The sequence below is a fragment of the Brassica napus genome, chromosome A1, assembly GCF_020379485.1.
Source record: "Brassica napus cultivar Da-Ae chromosome A1, Da-Ae, whole genome shotgun sequence".
NCBI classification, from domain to species: Eukaryota; Viridiplantae; Streptophyta; class Magnoliopsida; order Brassicales; family Brassicaceae; genus Brassica; species Brassica napus.
In genome coordinates, this window is record NC_063434.1 from 28,213,927 (window position 1) to 28,232,693 (window position 18,767).

Genomic DNA, 18,767 nt, shown 5'->3' on the forward strand with positions numbered 1-18,767 from the left:
TTGGAAGCGGTGGTGACGTTAACGGTGATCATGCCTTTGTCTCGCGTAATAGAAACGGGGTCACTAAGAGCTACGGGTTTGCTGCGACTTTGTTTTTTTTACCTGAAGAATCTTCTCAAGCGTGGATATATCCATGATCATCAACAATAAGGACCGTAATCAAAAGCCAATAAATATATTAAAGAGACTCGAAGTATGTAAGATCATAACAGGCATCAACTTCAGAATATGAGATGTGGAAATCTATTAAAAGACTGCATTTAATTTACCATACTATTAGGACAGAAGCCTATATTTTAGGAGTGTTGAGCAGTTGAAACATACCGCCTCCGCCTACTGAGCTTTGTGTGAACCGCCCTCTAGTCGTTTATTGCTAATTTGACGTTGACCCACCTATTCTATCTAGCTGTCCTAGTAAACTTGTTTTATTTGTTTTAGAATTGGTTGCTCAAGCCACTTTTTTTCTCAAGACACTTTCTAAAGCTAATCCTGTTCCTAAGTTAAAAAAAAAAATTGGGTATTTAGGAACCATCGTATCAACTTGTTCATTATTCATTTTATGATACTAACATTATTAGAAAAAAAAAACATCCGGAGTAGTTTCTCCTGTGATTATGGTGTTTCGTTGTACCACTTGTAAAAATGTTCTACTGATCCGGTTTAAAACAAAACAATAGTAGGTGGCACTTATGGTTTGCCTTAGATTTTATGTTACAAAGAATAATGGGGTATTACAGAATAATAATTTGTTTCAACCATTCAAGTAGCATCTTTTGTTTGCATAATCTTATGAATAAACCAAAAAAGGTGTAACATGACATTACTGTTAATAGCCAATTACGACATGGTATTCTCTTATCGTAGTAACGTGGGAAAATGAAGATAGGAAGAGATGCCTATAAGATCTTTCAATTCCAGAACTTGAAGAAACACAAAACAAAACAGAAAGATAAATGATTTACATTACGTATTGTCAAATTGTTGGTAACAATAAAAACGTATCAATGCATGCGCCATTTCTATCTCTTGACTAAACAGATCAGAGAATCTCACAGAGAGAATAAAAAAAAGGATGAACAAATAAGAATCAACAACTATAACAGAGCACTCGAGGGAAAAAAACTTCGAGTTTGAACAGAGAACGCGAGCAGAGTCACCTGCTTCACAGATGAGAACAGGTTTACCTCCACTCAGTTTCTTCGCAAACTCGGGTTGGGCCTTTTCGTATTCATCCTTCACATATGAAGTAGCTTCCTCAGCTTTCTCTGCATCCACAAAGGCTACACAACATCCCCTGAAGCCTGCACCACTGAACCGTGCTCCATATACACCAGGTGCCTTCAGTAGAATCTTGTATAGCTGGAAAAGTGGCTCCGCACCTTCACCAAAACCCTCACGTTTTAAGAAGAGAGAATGTAATGTCTGTGAAAGCATACTTGTAATCTGTTTTCACTTTAAGTATGTTGCAGTAGGAGACAAAGGAAGGAGAGAGAGAGTGTACCGCATTCGTAATTCTCAATAGAGCTCACTTATATTGATGAGAACCATGGAAGATATCTCCTCGGCGGCGAACTGTTTCTATTCGCCTCTGTAGTTGACGACGATCATTGGTTTATCGGCAGGAGCAGGTAAGATCTTGAAAGGCCATAGCTTCATGTCACTTTGGACAGAGGTGTCAATAAATCTCCGAGCAATCAATCTCTTTGCATCTGTCACAACAAAACGAATTGAAAACAAATTTTATTCACACATTCAAATATCATCCACATACAATTAGATCTTCATATAAACCAAAAAAAAAATCCAGCATCTCCTGCTTTAATGTTGTAACAGTTATCATGAAATAGCAGTGCGTGAGAAAGTTCTGACACTCAACAGCTATTTCAGGAATCTTATGACAATCGATGAAACCCGGAGGAAACGCCTCCTGCACCCCTTTAAAACACCTGGAGAGAAACCTCAAATCTCAGGATCAAGAAGATTTTTTATAATCAAGAATACAAAAAAAATGAACTCACTTTATCCATGGGAAGAGAGGGTCGTCACCGTCGTACTCATCTATATCTTCAATCAGCTTCCTAATGAATCAGAGATCAATGAGTGTGATTCGATTGAAACCCAAGAGATAAAAAAGTTGAAGTGATTCGATTGAAACCCTCAGCAAAAGCTCTTGAAGAAAATTTTACCTTCACTCTCAGATTCTTTCCACGCTTCACCATGTCTTTCAACTGATTCTCCAAACTCTAATCAGTTGTAGTGAGGAACATTTGACTGAAATACAATGGACCGAGGAAAATATTACAAAAATACTAATTCAAAGATGCATATGTAACGTTTTCTAATAAAAATGGAATCAGAAATCAGATCTTTGAAGCTAATGTAACATAAACTTAACTCGTATATAACCAAAAAAGGATTTAATTAATCTTCTGAGGCCAACCGGGTGAGATGATGCAAAGAAATCTACCAACCTCTTCAAACTCTGCTGCCAATTCAAGATTAGCGAACGCTCGGATGACTCCCTTGTCTCTGCGACGGTAGCCTTCCTACGGCGGCCCATCTCAGATCTTCTTCGTCTTGCTCAATAGTCTCAGCGTTCGACGGCCGCGTGAACGATTGTCTACCTGTCTCAGCGTCGATGTCAAGTACTCACTCCCGTTCCACGCAGCCGCCATGGCTCTTTTCTCCGATCTGAGAGAGAGAGATTGGCTTCTCTCCTTAAAAAACTTTTGTGTGATTAATTTTTTTGAGTGATTCAGATAGATAAAGTGAGGGATTTAAAACTTTAGAGCTTGAGAATCTGAAGCGGTAGACAATAATAGATGCTCAAAAGACAGAGACGCGTAGGTTTAAGGAGATGATGACGTGGCTACAAAAAGTTCTCCAATTGGCTGATTTTTTAATCTGACGTGGACACACTCTCTGATGCTCATATAACCCTTTTAGTATAGGTTAGATAATAGGCTTTGCTTCTCTCCTACTTATGCCAACAAGGACGCCACGTCATAAATTGAGCTCTCCTGCGCATGACACGTGTTTTATTTTTTTAAAAATCTCTTGCCTTCTGTGGGCTTCGACGATAACTTCTTTGTTTTTTAAATTGGGCTTCAACAAAAGTTTCAAATTTGTAAGTTTCAGAAATGCTATTTGGGCTGATTTCGTAACAGATGCTAGGCCCGCCTTGCCTTTATCTTCCTCCTGGTTTAGTTTCGTAAGGTGCATCGGCGCATCCAAGATCTGCTCCTGTCAACTAACTCCAACCAATAATGGCGGTTTTGAATTGGTGTTGTGCGTCGACACATCGTCAATGATCTCCAAATCAGTCTTTGTAAATGACGCTTCAGTTGTATTCTTCACCGTTCAATCGTTACGAATCGAATTGATTGAACGTCATTAACCAAAACTTAACTCTTCATCCCCAGTACAACCACGATCTTGCATTCAATGATTCTTTTCCTTCATTCAGTCGGCGATTCTAATCTATAAAAAGGAAAGGATTCATCCCTTTTTGCATCATCCTCACAGTTCATATTATCTCTGATTTGAAGGATGGACGTTCCATGGTGACGGTGAGGTGCGGTTGCTCAGAATCTGGGAAGCAAGAAACATTAAACTTGGTGGAGACTTGATGGGTGTAGACAAGCTCCTCCTAGACTCTAAGGTTCTTCCATTCTTCAATGAGGGAGAGAAAGCTGTGTGCTTAATGGCAGCGACTCAGTCTCATTTATTGGTGAACATTTCTCACTGTCTCTCCTCCGGACGGTTGTTTGTCATTCTCCTCTATACCCTAATGCTTGGCAAAATTTCTATTCTGCTATTTTCCTCTTCTTTGCTGATTGTCTATTCTCACTTAATACGAGGTTGTTTCTGAGTTTTAGAGGTGTTTGTAAAATTTAGTTTCATTGGATACCCAATTGTGTAGCTTGCTCATATGGTATGCTCTCAACTCTCTTCATAATTCTCAATAAAAACACAATGATGGTTGAAGAGAAGTAGCTTCCATCTCATGTTCTTTTAGAATGCAGTAAGGAACTGATAATTTTCAGTGAATTTTCTTTATTGCTATTGTTTTTTTTCTTCTTTAGTTTTGTTGTTATCTTTTAGATTGGAAAGCGAGTTTGGTCATTCTTTTCGTGCTGCTTACTATCTTCTGAAGTTCACTTTATGCTAGGAATTGGCTGAGCCATCTATAAAAAGTGCATTCGGTTTGTGAGTGCAACAAGGGATGAGACGTGTAGTTAATTAACCAATTTTTTTTTTCTGTTTACTGGAAGACATTAGCATTAGGTATTACATAATTGTTAAATCCAGTTTGTATGTTTTTTAAAGCTTTTGGTTAGTGTATTCACGTTGGATCTTTTGAGGACTGTACACTAATGACCAGATGGGGTTATAGCAGCTCTTATTTGATTAAGAACATTGAGGACGGATGAGTATTACAAAAATAAATGTCTCTTTGGAGAAGTGATTTTGTCCTGACACATTATAATATAACCTAATGTGAAACACATAAGAAAAAAAAACTAGATAACATAAACCAAAACAAATAGATAATCAACTCTACGTCATCAAAACTAAAATAGAACAATTTTAAAAATAATCTATTGTAAAAACTAAATTTAGTAAAAACATAAGATAATCCACTAAAGTATATAAAATTAAAAAAAAAATCATGTGAATTTATTTACAAGTTTTTTTTTCTACTAACAAAAATGAAAAAAAAAAAAAAAAAGAATCCCGTGGTTTTTTTTATGGTCATACAACTCGAGAAAATCACAAGGAATGATGTAATGGCAATCCAATTCTTAATATATAATTAAAACACAGATTACTTAACAAAAGAAAATCATCATAAATCTTTTAAAAAGAAAAAATAAAATCATATTTAAAAAATAACAAGTAATATTTATTTTTTAAAACAATCATAACTAATTTTCGGATAACACGGTTTATTTAGCCTTCAAATACAATAACATGTACACAATTTAACTAATATATATATTTTAAAATAATAAAAATTTATATTAAATATTTATTATTTGATTAAGAACATTGAGGGCGGATGAGTATTACAAAAATAAATGTCTCTTTGGAGAAGTGATTTTGTCCTGACACATTATAATATAACCTAATGTGAAACACATAAGAAAAAAAAACTAGATAACATAAGCCAAAACAAATAGATAATCAACTCTACGTCATCAAAACTAAAATAGAACAATTTTAAAAATAATCTATTGTAAAAACTAAATTTAGTAAAAACATAAGATAATCCACTAAAGTATATAAAATTAAAAAAAAAAATCATGTGAATTTATTTACAAGTTTTTTTTTCTACTAACAAAAATGAAAAAAAAAAAAAAAAGAATCCCGTGGTTTTTTTTTATGGTCATACAACTCGAGAAAATCACAAGGAATGATGTAATGGCAATCCAATTCTTAATATATAATTAAAACACAGATTACTTAACAAAAGAAAATCATCATAAATCTTTTAAAAAGAAAAAATAAAATCATATTTAAAAAATAACAAGTAATATTTATTTTTTAAAACAATCATAACTAATTTTCGGATAACACGGTTTATTTAGCCTTCAAATACAATAACATGTACACAATTTAACTAATATATATATTTTAAAATAATAAAAATTTATATTAAATATTTATTCTAATTATTTAAATTATTTGTTAATTTTTATCCTGCCCGTAGGGCGGGCCGGTCCTAGTTTTATAGAAGAATAGTGACTATGCGAATTATTAGAGGTCTAGACAAAGTCTAGACATTAACAAATATTGATAGATTTTATATATATCTTATTTTTATATCAGACATTATAGTTTTCTTGTTTAGTTATAAAATTACTTTAATAAATTATAAAAATTAGATATACAATAAAAAGGACTAATTTATAAATCTGCATTCACATTATTATTTGATTAAGCATATATATATATATATATCATTTTAGACTAATTTTAACCAAATTAAAATGATTTAAACCAATTTAAATCATTTCTGCTACTATTTTAGAAGATTGCATATGACAAACTACTATTATATGAGTCAGAGCAATGTCACGAGTAGCACGTGGGCAGCTGAGTCCCATCCATACACAAAACTCCAAACTTTACCCACATTTTTAAACAGTTTCAATTCAATTATCCCACCTAACCAATCCCATCGCTTTCTTTTCAGTTCAATCTTTCATTCTTTGTGGTTCATCTCTCTCAGAATCCACAAAGAAAAATAAAAAATAAAACTTTTCATTTCTGTGAGATTCTCAGAAACCAAATTCTTCTTCACCAACTCCTCCAAGGTTTGTTCTTTTGTCATCTCCATCTTTACTCTCGTTCTGCTCTTTCTCGCCAAGTAATAAGATCTGGGTTTCATATCATTGTAATCATCACCAACCAACTAGTAAAAAAAGTTGGATACTTTTGACGGTTTAGGACAGTATTGGTCGGAAGAACCTAACTGAAAGATTCGATTTTTATATGTTTGTTTGAGAATCTCAGATTCCATTTTGTGTTTCAGAATCATGCATGAGAAGAATATTGTAGAGGACGTTATCAACGACTTCGTTGATAACTTCACTGAGACAGTTCAGAAGAAAAAAAACGTTTCTTTCTTCGAACAAGAAGAAACCGTCTCTTCTCGTTTCAACCGCATGTTCGGTCGGGAGAAGCCGATCCATCATGTCTTAGGCGGTGGCAAATGTAAGAAAACTCAATGATATAATAAGCGAGATTGGTTTGTGTTTTTTTTTTTTTTGGTTCTAACAAAGTCTTTTTATTCAGCCGCTGATGTGTTGTTGTGGAGGAACAAGAAGATCTCCGCAAGTGTTCTGATGGGAGCTACTGCAATCTGGGTGCTTTTCGAGTGGATCAACTTCCATTTTCTCTCTCTTGTTTGTTACGGTCTCTTGCTTGGTATGATCGTGCAATTCGTCTGGTCTAATGCCTCAGGGGCTCTAAACCGGTAATGTTTGTATAACATATCATTTGGTTCCTTGTGATTGCAATCTAAACAAGTTTTTTTATTATAAATGTCTCAAAGCAGCTCACAGTCTGGAGTGCCTCGCCTTGTTCTTCCAAAATACTTCTTTGCTGATGTTGGTGTGACCGTTGGAACAGAGGTTAACCGTGGTTTGATGTTTCTTCAGGACTTGGCTTGTAGAGGGAGTTTGAAACAGTTCCTCATGGTATTGTATATCTTATTAACATATCTGCATAATGTATAATGTTATCATGGAACGTTAATGATTCTGCATTAACATCATGTTCAGGTTGCGATTGGACTATGGCTAGCCGCAATGATCGGGAGCTGTTGCAACTTCCTAACTGTTTTGTATATTGGTGAGTGAGACTCCTTTAGAAAGATTGAGAATTTGAGTTTATAAGATTTTTTTTTCTAAGGGGTGATGCATTTTGCATTTTGTATGTGTGAAGGGTTTGTGGGAGCTCACACAATGCCGGTTCTGTATGAGAGATATGAAGATGAGGTTGATGGTTTTGTTGATTCTCTGCTGATGAAGTTTCATAGTCACTACAAGAAGATGGATACTGGCTTTCTCAGTCGAATCCCAAGTGGAAGGTTTGGGTTCAAGAAGCATGACTAAACCAACTTCCTTATCTAAATCTTTTCTTTCTTGTTTGAACAATGGATCATGGTTTGTTCGTTGTTGTGTTAATGTTTTGAGAATACTCATGTAGATTTGTGTATTGAATCTTTTTATTTTGTTGTTACAAACTTGTCTCCATTGGTTTCCTTGTTTAGTTAGTTTGTCTCAAAAACATGCAATGATCACTCTTTTAGCACATACTATCAAAGTTATACAAGCAAATTAGAGAAATTTTTTAACAATTGATATAAATATATTATAGCAAATCTCCAAAATAACATACATTAAAAGTTTATAAAAAAAAATAGCAGCTAATAGTAAAAATTCTCAAAATAGTATTCATTTGACAAAAACAACAACAACTAGATCACTATAATCTCTAATCCCACACCAGCCTTTAAAAACCTAACTTCAAATCTTAATCACTAAATCCAAACTCGAATTTAGAAAAAAAATATATTTTAAATTTTAATTGATTTTTTAGATACTTTTTCTTATGTGCTAAATATATTGAACAAAAGGTGTTAATGATATTTTAGAATATTTATCTATCTATATATATATATATTATATTTTTAAACCAAAAAAAAAACATAATTTGATTAATAATCTGAATGAGAGTGATAAGATAAGATTTTGGAATATATACATATATATATGTAGCAAAGAATATAAAATAATTACCTTAAATTTAAAACTTAAAATATTAATTTTATATTAAAAATTAAAATTTAGTGTATAAAAATAGAATAAAATGTAAATTCTCACAAAATAAATTCTTACAAAAGGTGTTAATTCTTACAAGAATATAAATGATCTTCTTCTTCTTCGTTCCGTATCGTTGACCAGAAAAAAAATTGACTGTCCAAAGAAGAAGATCAGATAACTCTCTATGCATGGGATCCACCATAGTCACACATTTTACACGTGGCAGCTTCCTGAGCTCCAGAGCCGGAATGTGTAATTTTAAAAATAAATAAAATTAGTAAAATCAAAAAGAAAATGGAAAAAAGGAGTAAAGGAATCGATCCACGACGACGAAGATCAAAGTGAGGTTAGGTTTCCTCTCTCTCTCTCCCTCGACGACGATTGATCTCGGATTTGCGACCGAGGTTACTGATCTTGTTAAACCTTTTGTCTTTTTCGTAAATCGAATTGGTTTTGTGTTTGTTTTGATAGAGAGTCGCATGTTCTTTTTAAAGTATTGTTTTCTTAATTTGATCCGGTTGTGTCTGAAAACGAAATCGATTGAAAGTTTTTATTTTTTGAATCTTGATTGATAAAGTTTTGATTTTTCATCTCATTTCTGGGGAAACCAGCTTTATGTGCGTTGTAATGGTTTACCTCTTCTGGAAACGTATTACATAGACTGTTTTGTAATAGAAGCTGTTGATTTTTTTTTTTTTTTGTAGTCTTTGATTGAACATAGAGCCTTTGGCCATTTGGATAGAAAATAATATGATTGTTCTAGAAATGGCACCATTGATTGTTTGATGTTAGACATGATTTTCATATTGAGGTCACCAAAACTATGTGAAACTATGTTACTAGTTTAACTGGGGGGTCTTACTTTTGAGTTCCTGTCTAAATACTCGGAGTTGAGATGTGAGAAAGAGCCTTTGTTTATAGTCATGGATGATATTGCAAGATGTATAGTCTCTACTGATAGTTTTGGAGATTTTATCGTTTCAAACTCATTTCCCATATACAGCTATGTACAATGTCTAATACTACTTCTACATGACAGGAACAAGCTCTGTTTTACAAAAAAATCTCAGCCATGTCAAGTGGAGGAACAGTGAGAAGGGTCTCACGTCAAGATATACAACTGGTAACTAAATTTAAAGAAAGGCTTTGTTTGCAACATAAATCTCAACTTTTGAAAGTTATATTTTACGTTCTCTCTTGGATATATTATAGTAAACCACAGTCTCAACTTTTGAAAATATTTTCAGATTGTTATCATTTTGTCCTATAAAATGTCATATGGATTGAATATCCAAAATGTTTATGTTTCACATAAAAATTCAGTCTTTTTATCTCTTGTCTACACTTCCAACTCTTCTGTCCAATCTCAATTAACTTACTCTTACATGTTTTATTATCCCATCTCAGGTTCAAAACCTTATAGAAAGATGCCTTCAACTCTACATGAACCAGAAAGAAGTCGTGGAAACTTTATTGGAGCAGGCTAAAATCGAGCCTGGCTTCACAGAACTAGGTAGGCATCTGATTGTGTAACCCTTCTGCTTTATATATGGATCCATTATACTATGATTAAATCGTGAAAATATATCTATTTGCTAGTCCAGGGCATCCTTAGCCAAAATCATGTGTAGACGATTTTATTCAGCTTGCTTAAAACTAAATTTTCCTTTTTTTGATTCACAGTTTGGCAGAAGCTTGAAGAAGAGAATCGTGAGTTTTTCAAGGCTTACTATCTTAGGCTCATGGTGAAACACCAGATAATGGAATTCAACAAGCTACTTGAGCAGCAGGTTCACCACATGCAGCAGATGCATCCAAGTGGAGTTGCTCCCGTCCAAAACACAAACGGTTCTCATATTCAATCAAGTAAGATTCCTTATGGAGCCAGATGCATTTTCATAGTCTACTTTAGGGTCTCTTTATTACTTGTCGTTCAAGTTTGTACTAATCTATGCAACTGAAATTGATTCTCTTAAACAGTGAATCAGAAACATTTGGGTTATGCCTCTGAGCACACTGATCAATCTCTGAAGTCTATACCCTCGAGTCTCTCTAATGCATACCTCAATGGCTCTTCAACACTCAATACAACAAACGTAGCCTCTTCTGTGAACATATCAACCCATGCAAGGAGAGTTGATGCTTCTTCTCCAAACATGCTCTCATCACAGACCACTACAAACATGCCTATGATGCAAGGAATGAATGGAGGAGGAGGGATGATCAAGTCTGAAACCGCCTTTACAAGCCCTGCTTCTTTCATGTATGGTGGTGAAAGGAACGCCTTGGAAGGGCATTCCACTGTTAGAGACACTACTTCGATCTCAACCTTTGGTAACGAGTCCAACAACAACCAACAACCTCTCAGTGAGACGCTTCTTGATTCAGAAGCTGCTACTTTTGGGTTCTTAGGTCAGATCCCTAGGAACTTCAGCCTCTCTGATTTGACTGCTGATTTTTCTCAGAGCTCAGGTCTTTCTCTCTATCATTATTACTCCTTTCTCTCTCGTTGTTCATACATTGTTTGTAACATAAGCTTTTCTGTTGATTCCAGAGATTCTAGAGAGCTATGATAAGTCACCTTTCCTTGTTCCGGATGGTGAAAACTTCCTGGACTCATGCGACAGGGGAGAGTATCAAGGTGAGAACATTGAGACTTTGTTAAAAGAAAAAGAATGAAGAAGAAAGTATCTGTTGTGTTTCTCTAATACAAGTGTTTATTGCAGGAGACAACAAGAGATTGGAGACCATATCTGAAGGTTTCAGTTATGATAACATTGGGAGCGAGTAGTAAGAACAATGCTCATTACATTTGCCTCTAATATCTCAGGTTGGGTTCTCTAATGTACAGAGCTAACATCAGCATCTTTGAACTATGCAGGTTTTGCTTCACTACTTCATGATGTAAGACACGTTTGGGTGTAACATATTCAGGCCTTTGATCTTTTCTTTGCAAAGACTATTGGGTGGGGTGTATAAAAGGGGATTTCTGTTTTAACATTATTACTTTAGCTTAGAGTTGATAAGTGTGAGATGGTCATATGTAATTTTCAGTGTGTGTGTTTTTTTTTTCTCTTTTCTCTTCTGTTTTAGTTTTTGTACTTGTTATAATTTGTGTGTGAAGTGTGACTTAACTGATTATGTTAAGAATGAAAGTTGTGGTAGTGGATAATGCATCAAACTCGATTATACATGATTTTAATTTTTGTTGCACAAGTTAAGGTAGTGGTTGGTGGCTTGGTGCTGTTTTGTTTTAAAATTTACTAGAGATTTTTTCCGCGCTTCGCGCGGATTGTGTCTTATAAATTTATTTTATTTATAATATTATTTGTCGGTTTGTTTCTTTTACATTAATTTTTTGTTTTTCCAATGTTAGTTTTTCTTAATTTAAATTTATATGTTTATAGTTTTTCTTTTTTCTGGTTGTAGATGGAGAATTATATTTTTTATTGATGGTTTTTGTATGTGACATAAACTTTTTGAAATTTTAAAATAATGTTATATATAGTACAATTAACACATTAAAAAAGAGAAACATATTTAAGCACATTTTATACAGGTTTTATATACATAATTTTAAACATTATATATGTATATATTATAAGTTTGAAACATGTAAATGTTTTCTAAAGTTAAATACTTGTTCTGAGTTTACATAACTTATCGAAAGTTTTATCTTTTTTAAATTTAAATCACAGAAAAAAATCAAAAAGTCAGTATAGATGGGTTTTCTTGGGCTTTTAAATCAACACTGAAAATTTACATGAATCATATAACAACAGTTTTATAAACAACTCGATAAAATTTGACCGAGCCAAAGATTTTCACACAATATGTTATTTCTTCTTCAAATTGCGAAGAGCTTATAGGCACAAGAAAAAAATCATAATTTTTGTTTTCACTTATATAACATTTTTTTCCTTTACACACGAAATTTATTACACTGCTATAAGCAATTGAGAACTCTATTCATATAAGATTCACATCTATGTATTTTGACAAAGAAGAATTTTAGCCATCTTTAGTTTCGGAATGAATCAACTTTAGTCATATACACTATATTTTCTCTATGATTCAAATCTTACAATTTTAATATATGTGCAGATTTCCATGTGAAAAAACACGCACGCCATCTATCGTTCAACCTATTACTTTTTTCAAAGTAAACACTATAATCCTCGTTTGGTTAACTCCACAAACTAATCTCTTTGGATCAGTGTAACCTTTCAGAAAATGATAATCTTAACATCTTACAAAAAAAACAACAAATATTGACTTATTTATATGAATATATATATATTATTTTAAATCATTATAGTGGACGAAGAAATCACCATAATTTGTACAACAAATTTTCTTAGATTCACTTCATCATATTCACCATTTTACCATTTTAATTACATAATTTTATATGAGCTTCTTCACCTTTCCCGGTTATTTTTTCTTTATTTATAACTACAATATAAAGTTATAAACTATATATATATATTATAAATTAATAATTTATTTACTCTTAAAGTAACGATTAAAAATAGAACATAATTCAATATAGATATATGATTCTATTAATAAATTAGCAGTTACAAATTTGAAATTTTTAGAAATATCAAAAGTTTTATATTAGTTAATTATCTTCTAAATGACATTTATTTTTAATTCTTTTTGGATGAGAATATTTTGGCTGAGGTGGATAGTCTCAAAAGCCTTGAATTTAGTTCCTTTTATATAGTAGGATTTTTGAAAGGTAAGCATGATTGTTTTATTAAAGAGCAGAAAATTGCCCGTTTGTTGGGCCTTTATTGGTCTCTTGTGTAAATTTGGGCTTGGTTTCTGTTGGGCTTTGTCCCATTTAATAAAATTCAGTGGAAAAAAAATCAAAAAGAGCAGAAAATGGCTTCACATGTGTAAAAAAATTGTTTGGAAATGTGAAAAAAGTTTATAATTTTGAAACAAATTTTTTTTAGGCAACTTATATTATATTATAAAACATATGGAGTATCGTATCTTTTAAAAAAACATCTGATCTCAATTAAGATCTTTAAAATCCTCACCAAATACATAATAATATAATTCTTATAGATAAAGTATTAAAATTAGATATATATATATATATATATATATATATAAATAAAATTAATATTTTATCATATGCTATAATATGTTATTATTGATATTTTTTATGAATATAGTTTCACGGGTTATTCTAATACATATAAAGTATTTATTAAATATAAAATTAATCTGAACAAAACATAAAACGTACTTTAAGTTATGCATGCGCGTTCAGGTACTCGTTGCCATACGGGTTAGGTATTTAGAATTACGGTTTTAATTTATATCACATCTTAGATTTCATTTGTTAAATTTGTAAGTACATATCAAGTTCGGACATAACACATAGATTTCATTTCTAAATTGTATCACATCTAAAATTCATAAAGTAATCATATATTGTTCCAATTTATGTTATATGGACTCGGTTCGGATATATCTGAAGTTAAATCCAAAATTAAAAAAAGCAAAACATAAGAAATAAACTTATTTATATAGGATTGGATATTTAAGGTACTTATTGAAGATTTAAGTACTTATTTTATATATAATTTTAAATAAATATAGAATTGAGTACTTTAAGTACATATTTATGTTTCATATATTTATATTTGCAATTAATTTGGATTTTGGGTAGATTTTTGGATTTTTTGTCTTTTCAGATTGTCCGTTCAGGTTCGATTGTGGCTATGTGGTGTACCACACTAGAAGACTTATTCTGTGATTTCGGTACAAATTTTGAGTTACAGATTTTATGCGCATACCTACTCTAAACGAAAAAAAAATGTGTTTATATAAAAATTATACCAAATTTTTTTTCCGCGTTTAGCATTGATGAAAATTTATTAGCGATAGACACATCAAAAACATTTAAAAGATATGACCATATTTTTATGCATAAATCTAGGTCTCGCAAAATTCAGCCTTTCTATTTTTCAAATCATAAGGGAGTCCAGCTAAAAATTACAACCCCAATCTGTACTATCAATGCATCATGATTCATCACCATGCCAGGAATTGGATTAAATTCGATCCCATATTTAATTTTCTATAAAATATAAAGGTCGATTATATATGCAAAATAAATCAACTTTTAACTTACAAAACACACTATTAGTACTTGATTAGGAGTTATTATACGGCAACAATAATATAAATTATTAAGCAACTAAATAATATTTGAAAATTAGAAATTATTAAAATAAATTAGTTGATTGTTTTATATAAAACTGCATATATGTCTCTGTACATACACGCAGTTCGCTTTCTTATGAAGTCGGTAATGCGATTTTAGATGATTTTTTTGATGGCTACATATATTACAAAAAGTTATGTATAAATGACGTTTGATCTAAACTATAGTTACAAAACAAAAGAAAGAAAAGGCTTCATGGCAGATTAGACACCACCCAATAAAATATTGGTTCTAGTTGTTAAATTTTTTGAAGGTTATATATATAGAATAGGCCTCTAAATTATTTTGACCTTTTTTTAAGTTCATTATAAATATCTATACTTTCCAAATTTTTAGATACGGTCTTGAAAAACTCAACATTGTATTTTGATGAAGAGTGAATGAACGTAAAACCGATTCGATACTGTAGAACGCGCCATCTGAAAGGTGCCAGCGTATACCTTCTGAGTATTATTTATATCAAATGCGACCGATTTGATACTGTTGCATAACAGTTGTGAAACGTCAGGAATAAGCACGCCTCCAAAATGTTTGGTCTGGATTTGGTTAGGTAAAGTATAGTTAATATTGAAAAATTGTATATTTTAAAGAAACATTAATTAAAAATATTTGAATTGGTTAAATACTATTAGTTAATATTTATTAGAAAATGTATAATAAAATAAATAATAAAATTAATTATAATAATTAATTATATTTTTAATATGCGTGAATATTCTAAAAATCATTATTTCGGAAACAGAAAAATTAATAGTTAATATGCTATATTATAATTTTTTATCATAATCGTCCACTTAGCGCCTAACGTTTTTTTAGACATTGATTTTACGCTGGATGAAGCATATAATTTACATAAATAGATTACTAAATTTTGTGACCCAATGGCAATAATGCTCATTAAATAGTGGGTTGAAAAGAGATAGAAGAAATAGACACAATAATGTGTATTTTGGCATGGATATCTTCTAAATTATGCTGTGCCGACTACCTACATTAAATAGCGATCGAGAATTTGATTACCATTGAAAAGTAACATTTATATAACTTGACCGTCAAATGATGGATCAAAGAAACAGTAGAAACCATACTTTTACTATCACGTTCACTATATAAAACCAAGGCGAGGAGAAGTGTTATTTCATCAACCAAAACAAACAAAAAAGAGTCGAAGCTTTAAAACGAGAGAGAGAAATGGCGACGTCGGGAACATACGTGACGGAGGTTCCATTGAAAGGGACGATGGAGAAACACTACAAGAGGTGGAGGAGCGAGAACCATGCCATCCCGGAAGCCATTGGTCACCACATCCAAAATGTCACCATTCACGAAGGCGAATGGGACTCTCACGGGGCCATCAAGACTTGGGACTACACATGCGGTATTACTTATACTTTCTAATTCGCCCTATATATATTCCAACACTATGTACACACTATTAAGTTAAAACTATAGCCTATTTATGAAACCAGGGTATTGCTAGTAGTACTACTATATGCTGCCTTATGAATTATGATTATTATCTATGGTTATATATTGAACAAAAAAAAAATCTATGGTTATATAAGAAATATATATATGTGTGTGTAGATCCGATATGTCATAAGTACCTCGAGAATACATATGGATACATCATACATTTACATACGTCTAAATATTTCCAATTCCCTCGGTTTTTGCATTTGTATGTGTTGTTATATGTATGAAGTAACTTAAAAAGAAAACGTCTACAGAATCAAGACATAATATGTGAACTAGCAAATGCAAACACTTTTGCCTCTAGTGTTTCTGTTTACTATTAACAAACAAAAAAATTACTTGCTTATGATGTCATGTTATCAATATAGTAACAATATATTCTTAAGTATTTTAGTTAAGTAACTAAATTGAAAAAAACAGAAAAGTTGAATAAACCAATAGAATCAAAGCAATTGTTTCAAGAACTTTTCAAAAATTTCATTATATAAGAAACCATTTCAATTTTTCTCTACAGTTTTATTATTTAAACTATTTTATGTTGAGAGACCTACTGAAAAACTTTCACATGACTAGTAGGGTGTGGAAAAAAGAAATATAAATGTGACCGATCAAAAATTAAAAACATATGTGTTCGTGTAAAAAGATGGGAAGCCGGAGGTGCTCAAGGAAAGGACAGAGATAGACGATGAGAAGAAAACGGTAACGTTTAGAGGACTTGAAGGTCACTTCATGGAACAACTCAAGGTGTATGACGTCATCTTTGAATTTATTCCGAAGTTGGAGGATGGCTGCGTCTGCAAAATCACTATGATATGGGAGAAGCGTAACGATGAGTTCCCCGAGCCAAGCAACTACATGAAAGTCGTCAAGAGCATGGTTGCTGACATGGAAGACCATGTTCTCAAAGCTTAATCATCATCATCGCCATCACAATCCACCATCACCAATTCACCATCACAATCACCGTCACCATGATCAATATCATCTCCACCTTATTAAGATGCTTTTCAATTCAATAAATGGGGTCTTGCTGAGTTTATTTCTTTGTAAGACCATGATCTGATATGTTCTTGTGGTCATCGACCGGTTTGATATGTTATGCTTTGATATATGCTCTTGTTTACTTATCAATATATTCCAGTGTTATTAAGTGTGTCATAGGTTTGTGGATAATTTTCTAAATGCTGTGCGTTCTTAACCCGTAGTTTGATTCCTGTTGAAGAAGGAAACAAATGGTTTCGACAAAGAAATGTACAGGACTACCAATTCAAGCCCGCCAAAGTGGTTGGTGTATAGTTGCATTCCCCACAAGGGTCCAACTCATATTGGTCTGATCAAATAGAAATGTAAGGATTTGGTCCTCAGTTAACTTGGATAAAATAATATAGTTTCAGTGTTTATTTTTCTCAAAATCAAAATGCCGTTCTATTACTTATATAGTTATATTTGAGATTGTTTGAAAATCAAATTGTAATAGAATAACTCTCGAAAAAATATAGCACTTTTAGCTAACAAATCTGTACTTTTATTATTTTTCCGAAGAACAAAGAATACAATGAAAGCATGGAAACTCTTACTTGATCTCTTAAGTTCTTTATCTCTCTCAAAAATTTGTGCCAAACCTCATGTTGACGCGTCTTTGTGATCACTTCTTAACTAAATGTTCCAAAATTTTGTACTATTAAGTGTTTGAGCATACACTGCCCAAGTGAGTATACTTCAAATTCTAAATGGAGTAGACGACATAGTCAATGTGTTCATTACGAGCACCTAAAACTGAATATACCATATTCTTTTTTTAAACCCAACCAAATCCACTATATGTTTAATCACTATCGCAAAAACCATCGACTAGGCATATACTTCTCAAGGTTAAGATTTAGACTGTCAACCATTTTGTTAACCAATGGTATCAACACCACTGTTTGCATCATGCCATGCAAAACATTCCTCTTATGCATGTCGAAACATTGCTTAAAGGATTTCTATCAATTTCTTTGAACAATTTTATCATTAGTTTTTTTTTCAGTTTATCATTACTTAATTTTCAAATAAAGCAGATTATCCAAAATAAAATATTGATGATCTATATAATTATATAATTATATATTTTCAGTGTTTATAATTTACAATATTCATATATAATTAGACATGTAGTTGTGCGCTATGAATTGCTTTGGTTCAAATATGCTTATCTCTCATTTTGCTATGTTTTAGTTTTACCATATTTTAAGAATCACTTAATTAATATCCTTTATATTTTATTGTCATAGAGAATACTATTATTCACACACCGAATAAATGACGAAACTGGACCGATTTTTGATGGAACACCATTCGAATACAGTAAATTAGGGTTCTCATCTAATTCTAATTTTATGGTCAACTAATTTAGATCCTAGGGCACTAGTCGAGTCGTCATATGTGTATTCTCATTGGCCCCCACCGATTTGCTGGCCCATTGTATGGGATCGTATGTAAGTACAATTGGGGCCATTAATGATTTATATAATGTACATATGAGCACGAATCGATTTGAGAATCAAAAACATGGCATTGAGTTGAGTGGACTAGTGCTAGTGGAAGTACTGGATATGCTTCGTCTCTTCAGCAGCTGGATCACTGAAATGCGAGAATCAGCGTCTCCCTCACTGCAAATTGACTTATTTAAAGATCTAAGCAAATATTTATTTAAGTTTTGTAAAGTAATT

The 18,767-nt window shown here is 32.2% G+C and overlaps 3 protein-coding genes and 1 long non-coding RNA gene across 6 annotated transcripts; 3 read left to right on the top strand and 1 right to left on the bottom strand.

Annotated features, from left to right (window-relative positions):
- Positions 1-939: 939 nt before the first annotated feature.
- LOC125585349 lies at positions 940-3,416 on the bottom strand. The gene is made up of 6 exons (XR_007322284.1): positions 2,472-3,416; positions 2,187-2,271; positions 2,019-2,078; positions 1,877-1,946; positions 1,502-1,709; positions 940-1,379 (listed from the first exon to the last, which is right to left on the bottom strand). It is a non-coding gene; the product is annotated as an uncharacterized LOC125585349 (long non-coding RNA).
- A 2,723-nt stretch (positions 3,417-6,139) lies between these two features.
- On the top strand, positions 6,140-7,763 carry LOC106381206 (reticulon-like protein B8). Its single transcript, XM_013821089.3, has 6 exons — positions 6,140-6,320; positions 6,539-6,720; positions 6,802-6,982; positions 7,064-7,205; positions 7,290-7,359; positions 7,453-7,763. Exons 2-6 carry the CDS (start codon positions 6,543-6,545, stop codon positions 7,620-7,622), a joined length of 741 nt encoding a protein of 246 aa, XP_013676543.2. The 5' UTR covers positions 6,140-6,320; positions 6,539-6,542; the 3' UTR covers positions 7,623-7,763.
- An 841-nt stretch (positions 7,764-8,604) lies between these two features.
- BNAA01G31890D lies at positions 8,605-11,522 on the top strand. 3 transcript variants are annotated; one of them, XM_048754335.1, is made up of 8 exons: positions 8,605-8,679; positions 9,373-9,456; positions 9,741-9,846; positions 10,017-10,199; positions 10,314-10,805; positions 10,888-10,974; positions 11,060-11,123; positions 11,215-11,522. In XM_048754335.1, coding segments are annotated over exons 2-8 (984 nt in total). In that variant the 5' UTR covers positions 8,605-8,679; positions 9,373-9,405; the 3' UTR covers positions 11,216-11,522. The 3 variants fall into 3 exon arrangements, with proteins under 3 accessions (XP_048610292.1, XP_048610273.1, XP_048610339.1); XM_048754316.1 differs by having other exon boundaries at positions 8,606-8,737; XM_048754382.1 differs by having other exon boundaries at positions 8,606-8,737; positions 11,063-11,123.
- A 4,183-nt stretch (positions 11,523-15,705) lies between these two features.
- Positions 15,706-17,214, top strand: LOC106351148 (MLP-like protein 328). The gene is made up of 2 exons (XM_013790969.3): positions 15,706-15,958; positions 16,700-17,214. The coding sequence occupies exons 1-2, from the start codon at positions 15,772-15,774 to the stop codon at positions 16,966-16,968; spliced, it is 456 nt and encodes a 151-aa protein (XP_013646423.1). The 5' UTR covers positions 15,706-15,771; the 3' UTR covers positions 16,969-17,214.
- The last annotated feature ends 1,553 nt before the right edge of the window (positions 17,215-18,767 follow it).